Raw genomic sequence first — 19336 nt, forward strand, 5'->3', positions numbered from 1 at the left:
AGTCCATAGATAAGGGAAAAAAAGTGTATCAGCACATCCTTTAGCTTATATCTAAAATTAGTTTCTTTGTAGATTAAACAGCTTCAAAATCCCTCCAAGTTGCACACATAGCTATTGCTCAAGCAGGTAGGCACGTTACTATGGCCGGTGCTTGGCTCTTGAGTGCCTGCCTCTCATTTGTATGCTTAATAAACTAACTCCATTCGTACAGGTTTTGGAATTCTTTGTGGTGCATGTCAAGGACCTGGGTCACCTGAGTAAGAGTCACTGTGGCTCAGAGATCTTCTGGTTGAGTTGTTGGTAACTCATTTGTACTTCTGCTGTTGTGACAGGCCTAAAGCTGAGCTTCTGGGAGTGAGAATTTCTGGGCACAAAGACACTGTCACCCATCACCTCAACCTGGGCGTACTCCTTGTTGTAGGGCACGATGAGAGCTGTTCCTGGGTCTAAGCTAGCCTAGCCTGTCCCACAGCTGAGGGAACAATGGAAAAAGGGCGGGAGGGTGACAATATCCAGGAGTTCACCGCCTCCTGGGACAACTAGTTAGGGTGAGGCCTCAGTCTGAGACCAGGTAGACCTCATAAATTAGGAGTCAGGATCAGATAGCTATAGGCCCAAGAGCCAGGGTATCTAGGGACCTCCTTAGGGTGAGCGGGAATTGTCTGTGGCAGCGTTTGTTTGTTGGGCCAGTGCGAGTCTGCTGTTGGGCCCATGGGTCTTGGGAGCTGAAGTCTGAATGGCTCAGGTTTTCAGGTCTCTGTGTTTTCACCCAGGTCCCAGTACTTTTGTGTCTGGGTGGGTGTCCCTGGAGAGGGGGGAGGCGCCTGTTCGCAAACCAGAGCTCTTCTTAGCCCCAGTACCCAAATCTGTGTGGAACTCTCACCTCTCTACTTTCTCAAGTCACACCAAGCCCAGCGGCTGCCCAAGCTGTGGGGTCGAAGGAAGGAGGCCAAGGAGTTAGGAGGCCCTCCGGATCCCTCAGCCAGCTTGGCTCAGCAGGTGTCATGGAGGGGGCGGGGCCTCGGGGGGCGCGGCCGTTCCCGGCGCGATCCAGTTGGGTCGCGCGCCCAGGTCCTGCCCCCTGCCGACCGGGCTCCGCCCTCGTCCCGCACTAAAACACCTCCTCCTCCGCCTGCCGGCACAGCGTCTCCGCCTCCGCCGGCGGGGACCCCAAGCTACCGCGACTGCGGGACCCACAGCCCGCAGGACACTCAGCCACGATGTTCCCGAGGGAGACCAAGTGGAATATCTCATTCGCTGGCTGTGGCTTCCTCGGCGTCTACCACATTGGCGTGGCCTCCTGCCTCCGAGAGCACGCGCCCTTCCTGGTGGCCAACGCCACGCACATCTACGGCGCCTCGGCAGGGGCGCTCACCGCCACGGCGCTGGTCACTGGGGCCTGCCTGGGTGAGCCGGGTTGCGCGGAAGTTGGGCAGGGTGTGGTGGGTACCGCGCGGGCCCGGGTAGATGCTCTAGCGTCCCACGCCCAACCCGCGTAGGGAAGCTGATCCAGCAGCTAGTACAGTAGACGCGGTGGAGGGGGCGTCTCTGCCTGTATCCCGGAACTACTACTGAAGGTCCAGTTCTGAGTCCTGGTCGGGGCGGGTTCTGGTTTGTTTTGTACAAAGAGTGTCTAGGGGGTTGGGTTGGAGCATGGCCCTGGCTGGTGGCATTCTCTCCGGTGCCCGTGTAACCCACCTCAAGGGGCACAAAAGCTGGGGACAGGCAGGTGCTGCCAGACTGTGTTATTGGAAAGAGAAAGTAAATAGTGGGCGGGACAGAGAGAGAGAGAGAGAGAGAGAGAGAGAGAGAGAGAGAGAGAGAGAGAGAGAGAGAGAGAGAGAGAGAGAGAGAGAGAGAGTGGGGGCATACTTTACCCGAACAGGCTGCCAGCGGTCACTGCGTCCTGAGGCTCTGCTGCTGCAAACTGCTGTGCTTCTGAGGCCTAGTACAAGGGTACCTGGAATGGGCACCTGGACACTGTGGTACAGTCCTTAAAGGGACCCCTGAAGGCAAAGTCCAGCTGGAGTCAGGGCTGGGCATAAGTGCTTCTGCTGACCATGGTGTGTTGACAGCCTGACTCCCCAGCTGTGACCAGCTGACCCACTTCGGAGGGAGGGGGTGGCCATACTTCTGTGCTCTGACGGGTTTCAAGAGTACAGGAATGGAAAGGGGGGGCTGGGTCTCCAGCTACTGCCATGGTACTTCCGGCTACCACCACGTGGGTTGTTGTTTACAGCACACAACGTTCTTCCTCCTTAAGAGTCCTGGGAACTGCTGCCCATCCCCCGTCCCATAGGTCAGCCAAGGTGACCAGGGAGTCCAGCTCAGCTGGGGCCTCTCTAGGGTTCTCTGCTGTCTTTCTCCCATCACCTTTGCCCTAAGGAGGGAAAAGGAGAAGTTCCTGGTACCTTGGGGGTTCACTCTGTGATCTTGCCCACTGGCTCTCATGGAGGCCTTCAGAAGAGTGGGTATAGTGGCCAGCTCATCTCAGACATACATCAAGACTCCACCTGAGTTGGAAATGAATTAGGGATACCAGTCTCACAGAACTACTTACTGCCAATACATCTCACAGGTGATCCTGAGCAGCTAGAACCATGACACTGTGGCAGGTGGCAGCTGTGAGCCCTTGGTCTATGCATATTCCATGTCTGCTGTGAGGGAGTCTTAGAGGAGGGCATAGATGGCCAGGGAAAAGCACTATACTTTTCTCTCTGTGGTGACTCTACTTCTGGGCCAGCACCCATGGGCTCCTAAGAGTGTTGGAGTGCTTGCTATTGGCCATCGTATCCTCCCAAGAGGTGGGATCACCATTTTAGCTTGATATTCTCAAGGTTGTACCTCCTGGGCTGAACTGGGCTTTGTGGAACTGCCCACCCACCATATCTGGTCAAATAGGTAAAGGCTGAAGCAGGTCAGAGTTGACCCTATCTTCCCCACTCTCTGGGCCACGTGCCATACCATGTTAGGCACAGTGACTCATGGGGACAGACAGTTGGGAAATACCAGGCATAGGGCAGGTTCCAATCCCAGCTTGCCATCCCCAGGGTGGTGGCAAAGTCCCAACTGTGAGCCAGTCCCCAGTGTGGACATGGGCGTCTTAAAGATCAACAGACTGTCGCACATCTGAGTACCTCGTGGGTGTGGAGTCCTGGGGGAAACATGGTTACTAAGCTGGGAGAGTCATCCCTAATCCTGGTCCTGCTGTCCCAGGTGAAGCAGGTGCCAACATTATTGAGGTGTCCAAGGAGGCGCGGAAGCGGTTTCTGGGCCCTTTGCACCCTTCCTTCAACCTGGTGAAGACCATCCGTGGCTGTCTACTGAAGACCCTGCCTGCTGATTGCCATGAACGTGCCAGTGGACGCCTGGGCATCTCCCTGACTCGTGTTTCAGATGGAGAGAATGTCATTATATCCCACTTTAGCTCCAAAGATGAGCTCATCCAGGTAGGCCCTGAAGAAATGGTGCTGGGGCGTATGGGATTAACTCAAGGCCGGTGCTACTCCTGTCCTGTATCTTGTCCTTCAGGCCAATGTCTGCAGCACTTTTATCCCAGTATACTGTGGCCTCATCCCGCCTACCCTCCAAGGAGTGGTAAGTATCCCTGCTTAGCCCTGCCCTGGAATGACAAGCATCATCTACTGTCTGGGCCGTAGGATAAAGGGGTGGAGGAGAGGCTGGGCGGTGGTGGCGCACGCCTTTAATCCCAGCACTCGGGAGGCAAAGGCAGGCGGATCTCTGAGTTCGAGGCCAGCCTGGTCTACAAGAGCTAGCTCCAGGACAGGCTCTAGAAACTACAGGGAAACCCTGTCTCGAAAAACCAAAAAAAAGAAAAAAAAAAGGGGGGTGGAGGAGAAAGGCCAGCAGGGCACCTAGCTCCTCTCCAGTCCCTCACTGCCTGTTGCCTCACTTCCCATGACTCAAGATGCAGGGCAGCCCTGGGGAGATGCACACTTCCTGTGGCTGGTGCCCATCCCAGTTCCATCTGTTTGCCCATTTGCTGAGTCCCTAGGGGCCAATGCCCAGTGGGAAAAAGGCTCAAATGGAATAGCTACCAGATAGACCTTCCAGAACACCCAGTGGGCCCCTAACCATGTGGCTATGAATGTGTGTTTTTGCAAAGCGCTACGTGGATGGCGGCATTTCAGACAACTTGCCACTCTATGAGCTGAAGAATACCATTACAGTGTCCCCGTTCTCAGGAGAGAGTGACATCTGCCCACAGGACAGCTCGACCAATATCCATGAGCTTCGCGTCACCAACACCAGCATCCAGTTCAACCTACGCAATCTCTACCGCCTCTCAAAGGCTCTCTTCCCACCCGAGCCCATGGTGAGCCAGCACAGCTAGTCCTGACTGTGCCAGGGGAGAGAGCCTCTGGCGCCTTCTCAGCGCTGGGACAGCTCTGGGACTCTTGTATGCTTTTCTAAGCCAGGCCAGGTTGTCGGTGGAAGTGGCTGTGTCAGGGACTTACCTGTTACGGCAGGGTGCAACTGCGCCGGTCTGGACTGATGTATCCATTCCTCTCACAGGTCCTCCGGGAGATGTGCAAGCAGGGCTACAGAGACGGACTTCGATTTCTTAGGAGGAATGGTTTGTGGGCAGCCCTGGGTTGGGAGAAGCTGGCTCTGCAATGCCCCCTGCTGACCATAAACTCTGATGGCATCTCTGTCACTCCACCCCCAACCCAGGCCTATTGAACCAGCCCAACCCCTTGCTGGCGCTGCCCCCAGTTGCCCCCCAGGAAAAGGATGCAGAGGAAGCTGCTGTGTCTGAGGAGAGGACTGGGGAAGAGGACCAATTGCAGCTCCATAGACAAGATCGAATTCTAGAGCACCTGCCTGCCAGACTCAATGAGGGTGTGCCATGGGGAGGGAGGTTGGAACGGGGTCCTTTGGAGAAGCTTGGCCAGGAGGTCTGGGAGGCTTCCACTGCCCTAACTGGCTACCACCTTCCCACCTGCAGCCCTTCTGGAGGCCTGTGTGGAGCCTAAGGACCTGATGACCACCCTTTCCAACATGCTGCCAGTGCGCCTGGCCACTGCCATGATGGTGCCCTATACTCTGCCACTGGAGAGTGCGGTGTCCTTCACCATCCGGTGAGGGTGGGAAGGGGAGTCTGGGGAGACCACGTCAACATATCATACATAAGAGACAGAAGTCTAGAATCATCCATGAGCCATAAGCTGCTTGGGAGATGTGGGGAGGGTAGATGTCAGTATCTGGCGGGTGGCCATCAGAGTGCGGTTTCTGAGGTCATACTTGGTGCTCCCTTGCTAGCTTGTTGGAGTGGCTGCCCGATGTTCCTGAGGATATCCGGTGGATGAAAGAACAGACAGGCAGCATCTGCCAGTACCTGGTGATGAGGGCCAAGAGGAAACTGGGTGACCACCTACCTTCCAGGTGAGCTGCTGTGGCTGCCTATCCACCTGGAGCCTGGGCCTGTGACCTCGGACCCCCACTAAAGTCTTCTTTTCCTTCATGCCCCTCCCACCCTGCAGGCTGTCTGAGCAGGTGGAACTGCGTCGAGCCCAGTCTCTGCCCTCTGTGCCACTGTCTTGCGCCACCTACAGCGAGGCACTGCCCAACTGGGTACGAAACAACCTCTCACTGGGGGACGCGCTGGCCAAGTGGGAGGAATGCCAGCGTCAGCTGCTGCTGGGTCTCTTCTGCACCAATGTGGCCTTCCCTCCGGATGCCTTGCGAATGCGCACACCGGCCAGCCCTGCCTCCACAGACCCTGCCACCCCACAGCATCCACCTGGCCTCCCACCTTGCTGAGAACCATCATTCCCAGTTTCCTCTGCTACCAGCCAAGCTCTGAGTCGCCCTGCCTCACTTTGAGGAGCCCTGGGGTAGACCAAGCCCCTGTCCCTTGGCTCTCTCCCTTACATGCTGTGGAATGAGGACACAGGACCCTGCACAGCTGCAAAAGGGGGGGTTTGATGTGAAACATTTTACCAGCCACTCACCATGCTGCTCCTGGTGGGGAGGGCTGAGGCGCATCCTCTCTGGGAGCCCACAGAGCCCTTCCCTCTCACCTGTGCCTTCCTCTCCCCTGCCCACCACCACCTTCTCAGTGCAGGGTCAGTCTTGAGAACTCCACAGCTGCTGCTGCTGCTCCCCGTTCTTCAAGTTTCCTTGCAAAGTGTGTCAAGAATTATTTATTTTTGCCAAAGTAGATATAATAAAAACCATAGCTCAGCTTATGTCGTCCTCACCTCCACATGTTACTCTGGCCTCTGACTGAGGTCGGCGGACAGAGCCATCTCTCCCGATGACCAGTGTCTCATAGCTAACAGTTGGGCCTCACAGAGTTGCTTTGAGACCTGGCAGCTGGCGACCCTCTCCTAGGGTCAGCCCTCTGGCAAGGACTCATGGATGCCGCTCTGTTTTCCCCGGAGGCCTCCTGACTGTCTCTTGGGCAGTGCGTCAAGTGCCCGCTGATATGTTTAGGACTGAGAACCTCAGTATAATAAAAACTAAAATGTTGGGTTGGAGTAACTCAGTGGTCGAGCCCTTGTCCAGCAGGCACCAGGCCGGATTCCATCTCAAGCACTAGGGGGAAGATGTTTACAAAAGGTGTCACCCGCACATCCGCTCCACGCAGTGACACAGTGAGGGTGTGGATCAGGGCTGACTTCAGGGCTGGGTCCCCGTGAAGGGTGAAGCTTGTGGAACCGAGGCCTGGGGACCAGGGAAGCTCAGTCCCTGGCCCAGACTGGGTGCCTTGCTCAGAACTTGGTGTTTGGCTCTTCTTTCTCGGTTGTCACACTCCTCATTGCCAGGTGCGTGTGTGCATGTGCCTTTTTTTGTCCTGTGACCATACCTGTTTCCTCCCAGAACCTTGGGAGTGGTCTGGAGTACCGAAGCAAGGTAGTGAGGTCCTAACTCAAGGGAGCAGCTCACCATGGTTTCCTGAAAGTATCCCCTGCTGGGATGTGTGTGGTGGTGTGCAGTCTCTGAGGAAGGAGAACTGGGAGGGGTGAGTTTAGCTGTCAATCTGCAGGACTTGGCTTAGTCCTCCGTGCTCAGCACCCGTTTGGCCCCTCCCAAAAGGTGCACAGAGACTGCGGTTGCAGCCCCTAGCCAACAATAACGGTTGGTCTGGTTATGGGACCTGGGACAGCAGGACTGGGCGAGCCGGCCAGGCAGGTCCCTGGCCTAGGTGCCAGGGGCCGCCCCTCCTCTTGTCTCCAGGTCCTGTCCTATAGGGCCAGCCTGTTGTGGTTCTACTTGAGAAGCACAGGGCCCCCCAGCGCCTCTGCAGCCTGTGACACCCAGGCCAGCTTTTCAGGTCAGTTTGGGAGCTTGATGGGGGGAGCATACCCTTGGAAGTGGATGGATTTCCTCCGAAGTAGAACTTTGGCACCATCTCCTAGAGTTCTCCTAGGCCTAGGGGGACCCTAATCAGGACTGTGCCCCAAAAGGAGCGCTGGGAGCAGATTCACCCTTACTTCACTCACACGGGAGTGCCGCTAACGCTCGTGTCTTTCACTAGCATTCAAACTTAGAAGACTCCAAACTGAAAAAGTATAGAGACGAAAAGTCTAGTCTCCCCAGCCCTGGATACAGCCACTGAAAGTATTTGGTCTATTTCCTGCTCGGCATTTTCCTACACACACTTCTTGGCACCCTAAGTCTGGATATTCCGGGCCGAGTGGGGGCTGGTATCTGCACCTTCGCGTATCTCCGCTGGTATCTTGTCCTGGAAGGGTCTTGGGGTGGGGGTGAAGGACACGACGTCAACATTGCTGCCCCCTGTGGCTCTCCCGGGAGAGTTAGCCACCCTGGGTCGGGCCATCTAGATAGGAGAGGCGGGACAAAGCAACAGCAGCGCTCCGGTGGATTCACCCGGACGTACTATCCCGGGGTCTCCCCGCCTGTAAGGCCGCAAGGTCGCTGTGGGTCCGGGCCCCTCGCAGGCTGTCGGGGTTCGGGCAGGGGCGGGGCGCGCCGCGCGTTGCGTTTCCGGGAGGAGCGGCCCGTCTGCGGCAGGTGCGGCGGTGCGGCTCGCAGGTAGGTATTGGTTCGCAGGTCCCGCGGCTGGGGTTCCAGCGCCGCACCTGCCGGGCTTCCCTAACCCCAACCCCGGGATCTCCGCCCCGGTGGTCGCACCTTCGGGCTGTTGTGTGGAGTGGCGACCGCACGCGTCTGTCTGGGACGGCTGTGTTCCCGAGGTACACCACAGCTAGCCTAGACGTATGTGGATGAGGTTTGCCTGTGAGCCCACCCGCTGCCTTTCCTCTGGACTCCCCGGAGCATGGCTGCAGCTCAGCTTCCGGCTGGGATGGACCTCCGGTCCTGTGGAGTCCTGGAGCGGTTGCTGACCGTATCTGGTTGAAGTGAGAGTAGCCGTCAAGGGGCAATGACTCCAGATTGTCCTTTCCTGCTGCTTCCTCGTGTTTGCTTATTGGATTATCACCCCTCTCCTCCTGGAATATGGGTAGGGGGACTGAGAAGTGAGATAGTCGGTCTGAGTTGGTGTCACTGGGCTGTAGCTTTGGGAAATCTGAGGTTAGGGCACTGTGGGACACACAGGTGGTCCTGATTAGAGATGGGATGTTCGTTCCAGGAGGTAAGAGGGAGGCCCCAGGGGAAGAGAAAGGGATCTGAGGCTGTCTTAAACCAAGATGTGGGGGTGTTTCTTAGGAAAGCTGTCCAGTGCCTGGGGCTGGGACCTTGCACCTGCACCCTTAAGGCCTCATTGGCAGGTGGGAGTGGCTAATGGAGTTTACTCTCTGCTTGCCAGCTGTCAGGAGGCCAGGGTATCAGAGGCACGGGCCTGAGGCTAAGGACTTGGTCAGGAGTGATTCGGTCCTCTTCCTTAGGCAGCCCCAGATTGGGCTCTCCCGAGGCCAGGCTGTGTCTGATCTTCACCCTCTGGCCCTCTGTCACTGCAAAATCTCTCTCCTGGCTGCCAAGAGCTGGCCACCTGTTTCTACAACTCTTCTGTAGCAACTCCACCCTCTCACTTTTCTCCTCTTCCTCCTTTTTTGATTCTTGGAGACAAGGCTTCTTTGTGTAACAGTCCTGGCTGTCCTGAAACTCACTTGGTAGATCAGGCTGGCCTCGAAGTCACAGAGATCTGTCTTCCTCTGCCTCCTGAGTGCTGGGGCTACAGGCTTGTGCCATTATTCTTGGTTTCTCATTCCCCCCTTCTTTCTATCTATCTATCTATCTATGTATCTGTCTGTCTGTCTGTCTGTCTGTCTTTCTTTCTTTCTTTCTTTCTTTCTTTTTTTCTTTCTTTCTTTTTGAGATAGGATCACACTACATAGCTTTGGACGTCTTGGAAATTGCTGTGTAGAGCAGCCTGACCTTGAACTCTACCTAATTTTGCCTCCAGAGTGCTGGGATTCAGAGTGCGTGCTGCTGGATGGTGCTGGCAGGCAGTTTTAATCCCAGCACTTGGGAGGCAGAGGCAGATGGATCTCTCTGAGTTCAAGGTCAGTCTGGTCTACAGAGTGAGTTCCCGGACAGGCTCCAAAGCTACACAGAGACACCCTGTCTCTGAAAATAAAATAAAATAATAAAATAAAAGTGTATGGCACCCCTATGCCACAGACAAACCCCGTCTCCTAAACCAAAAACAAACAAAGTATATGCCACCATAGCAGACTCACCCTCACTTTCTCAAACCGGCTCTGTCCTGGGATTCAGCCTTCCCCCCAAATCTCAACTTCGTGAGATGGCGGGTCCTGGGCAGCAGCTCTGGTACCAAGTCTGCTTCAGCCCATCCCAGTGACACAGAGCACCCCGTCACAATACTTTGCCTTCTGTTCATTTTCCTACCTGGAGCAGGCAGGTCCCAAGCCCTCGCTCTGTCTGTACCCTCTGCCACACCTTCATCGCCCCCCCCCCCCCGCCATGTCTTCTAACCTTCCCTTGGCTTCACAGCACCCACTAGAGCCAAGATTTGCTCCTATGGCCAGCCCCGGGCAGCCTGCGCCTGGGGAGGGCCAGCAGGAAGAGGAGACAGAGGGAGTCTCAGCAGGGCATCGTGCAGAGGTGCTGCGGCAGGCCCAGGAGCTCTTCCTGCTGTGTGACAAGGACGCTAAGGGCTTCATCACTAGGCGGGACTTACAGGTGAGCCACAGCTCCCAGAGGCTGCCATGCCCAAGGCTGACCTTGGCTGCTCACCCCGGTCTTTCTTGCCTGGCTAGGGCCTACAGAGTGATCTGCCCCTTACGCCTGAGCAGTTGGAGGCTGTGTTTGAAAGTCTGGACCAGGCCCACACTGGCTTCCTCACAGCCCGGGAGTTCTGCCTAGGCCTGGGTGAGCAGGTCCCAGCCACCTGGAAACCGTACTGAGGCCCTGTGAGATTCTACCTAGCCTGTGCCTTTCACAATTCCCCAAGCATTCCTGTCTACAGTCACCTTGTGAGCTGCACCACCCCCAGCTACTCTGCCGTGTATATGGTTTGCCCTCCCCCAATCTCTTCTCTGCCAACCCAGGTGGGGCGGGGGAGCTGGCTGTCATTTCCCATTCCCAGGCCAATAGAACCAGAACAAGGAAGAAAAACAGGAAACTGGGCCTTGAGAGAGAGCAGGATGTGTTGTGTGTGACCGGGGGAGTTGGGGAGGTCCTGGGTGTTAACACACAGTCCTGGTCATCTTTCCCCCCATGTCTGCAGGGAAGTTTGTGGGGGTGGAGTGGGCCCAAAGTGGGTCCTCCTTGAGGACGCCTGAGGAAACCTTTGAGTCAAGCACAGGGGGCTCTCTGGAAGAGGACGACGATGTTGAGACATTCTGCACTTCTTTAGAGAAGCTGGGAGTGGCCCGGGTTCTGGGCGAGTGAGTTGACGAAGGGCCCACTCCCTTTTCTCGCTTGTTCCTTATCCTCAGCATGTTCTGTCCATCTTGCCTGCCTGTCTGTTGCCACGGAACCCCTAGGCCGGGCTAGTCCATCCTTTGTTAGGTGTGGCTGTCTGGGAGAGTGGCCTGGCGTGATTTTCCTCAGGATTTGCATTTCAGGAGGCTATAGCGCCACCAGACACCTAGTAACCCACTGGCATAGCTCTCGGTACACAGGCCACCTTGCAGGCTAAGTGTTGCCAGTTCTGGGCCGCTGGGTTCTCCATGGGGTTCACCATCCGCAAAGGGGACACTCTCCCCCAGCACTTGCCAGCTCCAGTCTCCGTTCACGCCCTCTAGGCAATGGGCGGTGAGGACACTCTGGGTCGGGCTGCAGCGCGAGCGACCCGAGCTGCTGGGCTCCCTGGAGGAAGTTCTGATGCGAGCGTCGGCCTGCCTGGAGGCGGCGGCCCGGGAGCGCGACGGTTTGGAGCAGGCGCTGCGGCGGTGAGGGCTGGCCTGGCGAGGTTTGGGGGGGGTCTCACGAGGGGACAGAGACGAAGCTGGCAAATGATCTGATCATGCCTGTGATATCCCGGTTCCTCGAAGGCGGGAGAGTGAGCACGAGAGGGAGGTGCGCGGACTCTACGAAGAGCTGGAGCAGCAGCTCGGGGAGCAGCGACACCGCGGCCGGAGCCAGGTGGGCCCGCGTATGCCACGCCCAGCCTCGCTGGCTTCTCTGGCTCCGCCTTCCCCGAACTGGTCCCTCCTCGGAGGACTCACCTCCCGGGAGTCCAAGCTGCCCCAAGTCCGGGGAACTCTGCCTCCGCAAGTGCCCCCTCCCGCGCTCTCCACCCCTTCGCTCCCCACCCTTGCCTCTCCGCCTGCCTCCTCTGAGCCGGGAGCAGAGGCTCTAGTGCGGCTGTACATCCCAGAAACTAGCCCAGGAGGAACAGAGGGGCCACCTGGAACTGGAGCTGCAGACCCGCGAGCAGGAGCTGGAGCGCGCAGGCCTGCGGCAGCGGGAGGTACCGTAGTCAATTCACGCCTGCATCCTCGCACAGACTCAACTTCTTGGGGGGGTTCCTTGTGCCTCGGGATCCTCGGCTAAGGAGCCTCAGGGGCAAAAGGACAGCTTGGCATTGGGGGCTTGGAGGAGCGTGGGTCTCCAGCAGCCTTCCACCATTCCCCAGCTGGAACAGCAGCTTCAGGCTCGGACTGCGGAGCAGCTAGAGGCACAGGCCCAGCACACCCAGCTGCGTAGGGCCTATGAGGCCGTGCGAGCACAGCTGGATCAGGCGCAAGAGCAGCTCAGCCGACTGGAGGGCGAAGCGCAGGGTCGTCAGGAGCAAACCCAAAGGTGCGATGAGGTGCCTTTGGTGAGGGTAGAGGGTCCCTTCTCCCGCCTCTCATCTAGATCACCACCTTCTACCCACAGAGATGTGGTTGCTGTCTCCAGGAACATGCAGAAGGAGAAACTCAGCCTCCTAAGACAGCTGGAGCTGCTGAGGTGGGTCAGGCCTACCTAGGCTGTGTGCAGAAGTGGTTTCAAGTTCTCAAATATTCTTGCCACCTACCCATCTTGCTAGAAGTCTTTATGTCTGCCCTATAGGCTTCATGCTGCAGTTCTCTGGACTCAGGGGGACCAACCCACGTTTCCCACCCGCTGCCTCCTCTAGGTCTTAACCCCCTCCGTCTCAAACTCTTCTTCTCTAGGGAGCTGAACGTGCGGCTTCGGGATGAGAGAGATGCCAGTGAGACTAAGCTGCTGGGCAGCAGTCACAGGAAGGCTCTAGCTATTGCCCACAAGCCTGGGCCCACCTACTGCTGCTGCTGCTGTGGCTGGGCTCGGCCCCCCAGAAGAGGTTCTGGCCATCTTCCCAGTGCGCGATGACCAGCCCCAAATGACTCACTGGGACTTTCTTTTGACCAGAAGGCATCACCTGCCTGAAGGAGCTAACCTCTGAGTGGTCAAGGCCTTCCGTCTCCATCCTGTCTTCATCTCTGTTTAGCGGACCAATAAAGGCCACTGACCACTGTGCGCTTCTTGCCTTTTGTGTGTCTTGAAAGCACAGCACATTTGTGGTTCATGCTTGGCATCTGTTGCACAAGGGGACATGGAGAGATTCACAGGTTCACACTAACCTGCCATTCCCGTGGCTGTGGGTTCCTGTGTGCTTGTGTATGTTCTGTGAGTCTGCTCATTTGCTAAGCTCTTCCTCACCATCCATCTCTGCTGAGGCTCCAAGGACTCAGGTTTCAACAAGCGTCCACTCCCATGATAGTCCTTATGTGGAAAGGGAGTCTTGCCCCTCACTTCCGTGGTCAGCTACTCTGGTCCAGGCCCATATATACTCTGGCCCTAGACAGGCCATATGCCCTCCTTACTTGGTACTTCTTGCAGGGCCCTTACGAGTCCGTGGGTTTCCCGGCACTCATCACCACACTGTACCTGGAGCTTCCCCTCTGGCATTTCCTCAGCCGCTAGAACCTGCAGCCTCAGAGTGGTTCCCTGGCTTTGGCTGGAGGAGGATTTGGTCTCAGTTCTGGGCACTGGTGGTCTAAGTGCTACCTTCTCCATCGCTCCACTCCCCATCCGGGTTCTGCCTCCCGCCTAGCTCTTCTGTCTCTGAATGAGTAGGGGGTCTTGGTGACCACCGGCGCTCTCAAGTTAACTTTCCGGCCGCACAGACGGGGCAGGTTCCAGGTCTCGCCGTGCTGTGAGGTCTCCCGCGCGCCGTTGCACCAAACTGGTTGGGACTTGCCCAACCCAGGCCGACCGTAGGCGGGGCTGCGCCCGGGGCGGGGTCGCTCGCGGGGCGTGTCCTCGCAGGCCCCGGGCTGAGCATTCTGAGCACTCCTAGCGAACACTCCTACAGCCGCCGATACTCCGAAGTGTGGTTGGTGAGTGCTCCACGGAGCCAGGTCGTAGGGTGTGGGGATCAGCGTCCCGAGTGCCTCGCGCACCGCTGTCTCTAGTCCTCACCGCTGGCCTCAGGGACGCCCAGGAGGCAGCGCCGGTAGGAAGCGCTGCAGGCTCCTTTCCGGAAGATCGACGCCGGGGCGGGAGAGTAGAAGCGGAGGGGGAAGGGAAAGGGCCTCCAGGCTTCTTGGACAGGCCTGGCGGTCCCTTTCATGAAGAAACCCAGAGAGTCAAAATCTGAGCACCCGATTCATTGTCCCTGGACACCGGTTCCCTCCCCCTGAGACCGCAGATCCGCCCATTGGTATGGGGTGGGGGAGTGGGGAGACGGGGAGGGGCGGTGGTGACTTCATTTCGGTGACGCGGGGATTCCTCGCCTAGCCGCCTTCAGTCCCTTGGTGAGGCGGGTGCTGAGTGCCATGGAGGGCACAGGAGAAGTTCAGGAGCTGAGTGTAGGGCGGTTGTGTCCAGGCCCAGGAGCTATTTCTGGCTGATCGCGGCTCCCACGCCGGCCCTTTCTCAGGAAATTAACATTCAGTCTGCTGACTGTGCCTTAGGTTGCTGGGTGTGTTCAGAAGCAGCACCCCGTAGATTCTGAGCTTTTAGAGACTAACCCCGGGGGCATGTATTGTGGTCAGGATTCTTTGTCTCATGCCCTTCCTTCAGTGAGACAGCGTGTATTTGGGTCCCATTTCCAAATGAAGGTCTGTAATCTCTCCCATCCCCAGTGGTGGACAGTTGATCCCCCCCCCCCCGCCCCCTCCAGTCTGCAGTCGGTGCTGTTTGGTGGGGGAGGGACAGTGGTGGATGGATCTGGAGGGTGGAGCACCTGGAGAAGGCATTTGGTTCCTCCCTAGATCAGGCTGGCCAGCAATATCCTCTGCCCCACCCTGGTCCAGAAGAAAATAGTAGGCCTGACTGTTATGCCTGCTTTCAGATCCGGTGGCGCTGGAACTCATTCTGACCACTGCGTCAGCCGCCAGAGGAGGAGTGGCACGATTCCACCTGCCAGGTGAAGGGCAGACCACTGACTTTTGACCTGTACCGGTTGGTCTTTCTGACTTACACAGGTGGGTGCTGAGTGCTTGAGCAGTGCCTGCAGGTAGCAGGGGAAAAGTCCTGCATAGTACCTGTCCAGAAACCTGGCCTGGGGTGCTCAGCTGAGGTCTGTACTGCATATGGTCCCCAGTGTAGAAACTGCTATGTCTAGGGCAGGATGTGCCTAGGGGACCTTTTGGGGAATGGCACATCCACATCTATGGAACTGAGGGCCCCTTCCTACTGTCTGGAGGGGAGCTGACTGTGTAGGCTCCACCTACCGGCACCTCTATTGTCCCTGCCCTGGCTGAGAGTAGAGAGGTTGCTCCTTGAGGCCTCACTGTCTACCTGAGGTCCGTCTGTGCTCTCTGCTTCTCTGCCACATCTGGGGTATTAGTGCTAAACAATAATCCTGATGTGGGGCTCAGGGAATGCTGTGGGGGTGGCAGTCCACAGGAATGCATCCACAGGAATGATGGTCTGCTGGGTCCCCGTCCTGTGCTGCCCCCCCCCCCCGTTGCCAGCAGGATTGCAGGACTGAGTCACCAGATATTTGAGGGTCTTCCATGACAATTCAGTATGGGTATCTGGCTGTGAGGAGGAGTGTTAGACTGGACCAGTTGTCCAGGAAGTGACTCATATGTTTCCGGGGAAGGCTCCTCTCAAGGCAGATAGCTGGCTGAGCTCCAAACTCTGGAAGTATCTAGGGATGGCTGCATCCCCTCCTGTCCCATTGGTTTCGAGCTTTCTTCCTAATTGGATGCCTGGTGCTTCCGGCCGTCTGACCTCCACATTTCTGCAGGCCCAGGATGGGTGAATTCAATGAGAAGAAGGCAACATGCGGCACGGTCTGCCTCAAGTATCTGCTGTTCACCTACAACTGCTGCTTCTGGGTGAGATGTGCTATATTCTCCCTGCATCCCTGTTCTTCCTCCTCCTGGAGTCCTGGCCTAGGGGCTTGGTCCCAGCTGCCAGACCCAGGCCAAATGTGGTGACCTGTACACATTTCCTACAGCTGGCCGGCCTGGCTGTCATGGCAGTGGGCATTTGGACACTGGCCCTCAAGAGCGACTACATTAGTCTGCTGGCTTCAAACACCTACCTAGCCACAGCCTACATCTTAGTGGTGGCCGGTGTTGTTGTCATGGTGACTGGAGTCCTGGGCTGCTGTGCCACTTTCAAGGAGCGACGGAACCTGTTACGCTTGGTCAGCAGGGCCTGGTGGCAGGCACATGGTGGGAGCGGTGGGACTGGGGATGTCTGGCATGGGTTTCGCAGGGGCCCATGGTACTGTTCTGGGACTTGATTCTGGTTAAGTATGTTACTGCAGGCTGTCCCTATTGAACTCACTGGGGCATCGCCTAGCTGGACCAGCTGAGGACATACACCAGGTCCAGAGGAGTATCAGAATCCAGGTGGCCCCAGCCTGTAGCTAATTGGATTCCTCCTGCTTGGTCTCTTGGGTTGGGACTTACTTTGTGGTGCTCTGGCACTACGGAACCCCAATTTACTGGGTCCCTGCTTCCTAGTACTTCATCCTGCTCCTCATCATCTTCCTGCTGGAGATCATTGCTGGCATCCTGGCCTATGTCTATTACCAGCAGGTAAGGGCCTGCACTGGCCATAGGGTATATCCAAAACAGGTGTGCACATGGGCAGGTGGGTCCCAAGGTATACATAGGGTGTAGAGTGTCATTCATTCCAGGCTCGCCTTGCGCTTGCCTGCCTGGTGACTCTTCTAGTTCTGTCTGTCCCACTGGGGTGGGGGTGGGGGTCCTGCCTCCAGCTTTGCCCTTTGGGGTCTTAGACTTTGATCCTACCCACAGCTGAACACAGAGCTCAAGGAGAATCTGAAGGACACCATGATCAAGAAATACCAACAGCCAGGCCACGAGGGTGTGACCAATGCTGTAGACAAGCTGCAGCAGGAGGTGGGTCTTTCTCCCCCCCCCCCCCCCCCCCCGTAACTCTCCAGTTTCCCAGCATGGTGCCTTGTGCTGGCAGGCTGCAGGGCTCAGCCACATGTCGCTTGCAGTTCCACTGTTGTGGCAGCAACAATTCTCAAGACTGGCGAGACAGTGAGTGGATCCGCTCTGAGAAGGCTAACAACCGTGTGGTTCCTGATAGCTGCTGTAAGACTGTGGTACCCGAATGTGGTAGGCGGGACCACGCCTCCAACATCTATAAAGTAGAGGTAGGTGGGCACTCAGCAAGGGGCTAGACTGATGTGGGTGGCTGGCTACATCTTAGGGTAGCCTGGCCCACAAGGGCTGTATGTGAGAGCTAACAAGGTCCACCACCGCTCTCTTCCCCCGCTAGGGTGGCTGTATCAGTAAGCTGGAGACCTTTATCCAGGAGCACCTGCGCGTCATCGGGGCTGTGGGCATTGGCATTGCCTGTGTGCAGGTGAGGAAACACGGATGAAGAGGTGGGAACGCTGGGGTGGCTGGTGGTCCGCAGCCCTGTTCACACCAGCCTGGCCCTCTGCAGGTCTTTGGTATGATCTTCACCTGCTGCTTGTACAGAAGCCTCAAGCTGGAGCACTACTGACCACGGTGCCAGGCAGGCTGCCAGCCTTGCCCTATGTCCTACCCCACTACGAAGTACTACTGAGTTAGACCGCTGACCGCCAGAGAGGTAGCTGTCCTCATGCCATCACTGCGACCCCTGGTGACCCCACCTTAGGGGTGGCTTCAAGTGCCTTTCACTGCATACTAAAGTCCCAAGGCTTGAGGCCGTAGACTTGCCCCAGCGTAAGAGGGCAGGTATGCCAGTGTTGGGCTAGGCCTCGCTGGTGGAATAGGTTTTAGATTATTTGACAGAAGTGCCTCTTGCCCACAGGCTACTTTCCTGCGGGTAGCTGTGATTTACAGTAAGTTTGGGGAGAACTTAGGTATACCACCTGCAAGGGGATTAGAAGCGGATGGGAAGGGGCCTTTCTGGGTAAGCTAGGTACCTTTCATGTCTGCTGCTGGGAACCCTTAGATGTGCTTACCCCAAACCAATGGGGCAAGTTGAGGGGAACTCCATCCAACCCCACTGTATATGCCCTGTCCTCTCCACCCAGGCCTCTCTTGCTCCCAACACTTGGCCCTGGCTTTTCCCCACTTCTGAGAACATCATACAAATGTCCCATGTTCCTGTACACTGTCTCCTTTTGGAACATCTCTACACGAGCATGGCTGTTTTTCATCCACTGCTGTATCCCACATGCCCACACATGCTCCTGCTATGTAACAGGTGCTCAATAAAATGTATAACAGTCGAGTCAGCTTGCTGACGGGATGAGGCAAGGATGGGGAAGCCCAGTGGCAGGGGCGGTTAGGCTGACCTCTGCTAGCTGGAGACGCCAGCTCACCGTGGCCTGGATTGAGAGCCAGGTAAAGGATTGCCCATACATAACGGCACGGGAATGAGAGTATATGAATTAGAGAATAGAGTCGATTCCTATGCTGTTCTGTGCCAGCTGGAGGAGCAGGGTCCTAGCAGCCCTCTGGAGTCCAGCCCAAGGCAAAGTTTTCTCCTCTTTAAAAACTAGTGTGTATGTGTGTATATGCCCCACCCACCTAATCCCAGTGCTCAAGAGAGTTGCTGTGCCGGGCAGTGGTGGCGCATGCCTTTAATCCCAGCACTCGGGAGGCAGAGGCAGGCGGATCTCTGTGAGTTCGAGACCAGCCTGGTCTACAAGAGCTAGCTCCAGGACAGGCTCTAAAGCTGCAGAGAAACCCTGTCTCGAAAAAAAAAAAAACAAAAACAAAAACAAAAAAAAAAAAAAAAAAAGAGAGGTGATGTCAGTTTCAGACCAGCCAAGGCTACATAGTGAGACTCTACTTCAAACAAAACCCAAAACAACAAAGTTTCAGAGGGATCAATGTGCTAAAAAGAACCCTGGCACATTTAATGCACCTACCTAGGAGCCAGAGCCTTAAATGGACAGCCTTTGGGAGGTTTCTTAGGGCTGGGTACTTTTCCACTCCTGTGGGGATTGGGTTAAAGGGCAAGACACGCCTAGCTGCTGGGTCTGGGAAGATTTTGGGAACAAGATCCTCAGACATGAGTAGCAGATGGGCTCACAGCTAATGTTCTTTTAGATCCAGGCAACTTGGTTCTTTGGATTCTAGAAGACAGGACATAAATCTGTGGCCTTGTTGGAAATGGCTGAGATTAACAGTACTGGCTACTCTTCTAGAATATCTGGGTTTGGCAGTATGATTAGTGGCACATGCCTTTAATCCCAACACTGAGGAGGCAGAGGCAGCCTGGTCTACAAACTGAGTTCCAGGACAGTCAGGGCTACACACAGAAACCTTGTCTTAAATACCAAAAAGAAAAAAGAATACAGAGCAGCTCATACCATCTGTAACTTTAGGCCTCTGTGGGTACACAAGTGGTACAAAGACACACAAACAGACAAAACACCAAATAAAAAGAATCCCTATAGCACAGTGGTAGAACATATGGGCAGGCCTCTAAGCACTCACCATTCCAAAGGCATATCATCCCAGCATGGGCCCTGCCTTGTGGATGGTGTGGCCACACCTCCCTGCCCACCCTGAACACTGGAAGGAAAAGGAGA

At 56.4% G+C, this 19336-nt stretch overlaps 3 protein-coding genes across 10 annotated transcripts; all 3 read left to right on the plus strand.

Moving 5' to 3' along the window:
• Positions 1–1125: 1125 nt before the first annotated feature.
• On the plus strand, positions 1126–6209 carry Pnpla2 (patatin like phospholipase domain containing 2). The gene is made up of 9 exons (XM_038332513.2): positions 1126–1407; positions 3217–3449; positions 3532–3597; positions 4127–4336; positions 4537–4597; positions 4696–4863; positions 4970–5102; positions 5284–5406; positions 5505–6209. Exons 1-9 carry the CDS (start codon positions 1221–1223, stop codon positions 5782–5784), a joined length of 1461 nt encoding a protein of 486 aa, XP_038188441.1. The 5' UTR covers positions 1126–1220; the 3' UTR covers positions 5785–6209.
• A 1011-nt stretch (positions 6210–7220) lies between these two features.
• On the plus strand, positions 7221–12840 carry Cracr2b (calcium release activated channel regulator 2B). 3 transcript variants are annotated; one of them, XM_038332673.1, is made up of 11 exons: positions 7221–7300; positions 7505–8183; positions 9904–10092; positions 10170–10281; positions 10640–10799; positions 11160–11306; positions 11409–11499; positions 11735–11827; positions 11993–12159; positions 12238–12309; positions 12516–12840. In XM_038332673.1, the coding sequence occupies exons 3-11, from the start codon at positions 9931–9933 to the stop codon at positions 12691–12693; spliced, it is 1182 nt and encodes a 393-aa protein (XP_038188601.1). In that variant the 5' UTR covers positions 7221–7300; positions 7505–8183; positions 9904–9930; the 3' UTR covers positions 12694–12840. The 3 variants fall into 3 exon arrangements, with proteins under 3 accessions (XP_038188601.1, XP_038188593.1, XP_038188584.1); XM_038332665.1 differs by having other exon boundaries at positions 7505–8022; XM_038332656.1 differs by lacking the exons at positions 7221–7300; positions 7505–8183 and having other exon boundaries at positions 9218–10092.
• Positions 12841–13590: 750 nt separating this feature from the next.
• Cd151 (CD151 molecule (Raph blood group)) lies at positions 13591–18027 on the plus strand. 6 transcript variants are annotated; one of them, XM_038333162.1, is made up of 9 exons: positions 13591–13703; positions 14660–14734; positions 15563–15653; positions 15776–15967; positions 16290–16364; positions 16587–16691; positions 16796–16954; positions 17080–17166; positions 17251–18027. In XM_038333162.1, the coding sequence occupies exons 3-9, from the start codon at positions 15570–15572 to the stop codon at positions 17308–17310; spliced, it is 762 nt and encodes a 253-aa protein (XP_038189090.1). In that variant the 5' UTR covers positions 13591–13703; positions 14660–14734; positions 15563–15569; the 3' UTR covers positions 17311–18027. The 6 variants fall into 6 exon arrangements, with proteins under 6 accessions (XP_038189090.1, XP_038189063.1, XP_038189101.1 ...); XM_038333135.1 differs by having other exon boundaries at positions 13599–13703; positions 14660–14792; XM_038333173.1 differs by lacking the exon at positions 13591–13703 and adding an exon at positions 13724–14026.
• Positions 18028–19336: the final 1309 nt, after the last annotated feature.

The sequence above is a fragment of the Arvicola amphibius genome, chromosome 1, assembly GCF_903992535.2.
Source record: "Arvicola amphibius chromosome 1, mArvAmp1.2, whole genome shotgun sequence".
Classification (NCBI taxonomy): Eukaryota; Metazoa; Chordata; class Mammalia; order Rodentia; family Cricetidae; genus Arvicola; species Arvicola amphibius.

Bases quoted from the DNA above. Each gene is read 5' to 3' on its own strand.
- Cracr2b (XM_038332656.1), top strand. From the start codon at position 9,874: ATGTCTTCTAACCTTCCCTTGGCTTCACAGCACCCACTAGAGCCAAGA. The intron at 11,307-11,408 runs GTGAGGGCTGGC...GGTTCCTCGAAG, and splicing joins TTGGAGCAGGCGCTGCGGCG to GCGGGAGAGTGAGCACGAGA. The intron at 12,160-12,237 runs GTGCGATGAGGT...TTCTACCCACAG, and splicing joins CGTCAGGAGCAAACCCAAAG to AGATGTGGTTGCTGTCTCCA.
- Pnpla2 (XM_038332513.2), top strand. From the start codon at position 1,221: ATGTTCCCGAGGGAGACCAAGTGGAATATCTCATTCGCTGGCTGTGGC. The intron at 3,450-3,531 runs GTAGGCCCTGAA...CTTGTCCTTCAG, and splicing joins CCAAAGATGAGCTCATCCAG to GCCAATGTCTGCAGCACTTT. The intron at 4,337-4,536 runs GTGAGCCAGCAC...TTCCTCTCACAG, and splicing joins TCTTCCCACCCGAGCCCATG to GTCCTCCGGGAGATGTGCAA.
- Cd151 (XM_038333162.1), top strand. From the start codon at position 15,570: ATGGGTGAATTCAATGAGAAGAAGGCAACATGCGGCACGGTCTGCCTC. The intron at 16,692-16,795 runs GTGGGTCTTTCT...TGTCGCTTGCAG, and splicing joins TAGACAAGCTGCAGCAGGAG to TTCCACTGTTGTGGCAGCAA. The intron at 16,955-17,079 runs GTAGGTGGGCAC...TTCCCCCGCTAG, and splicing joins CCAACATCTATAAAGTAGAG to GGTGGCTGTATCAGTAAGCT.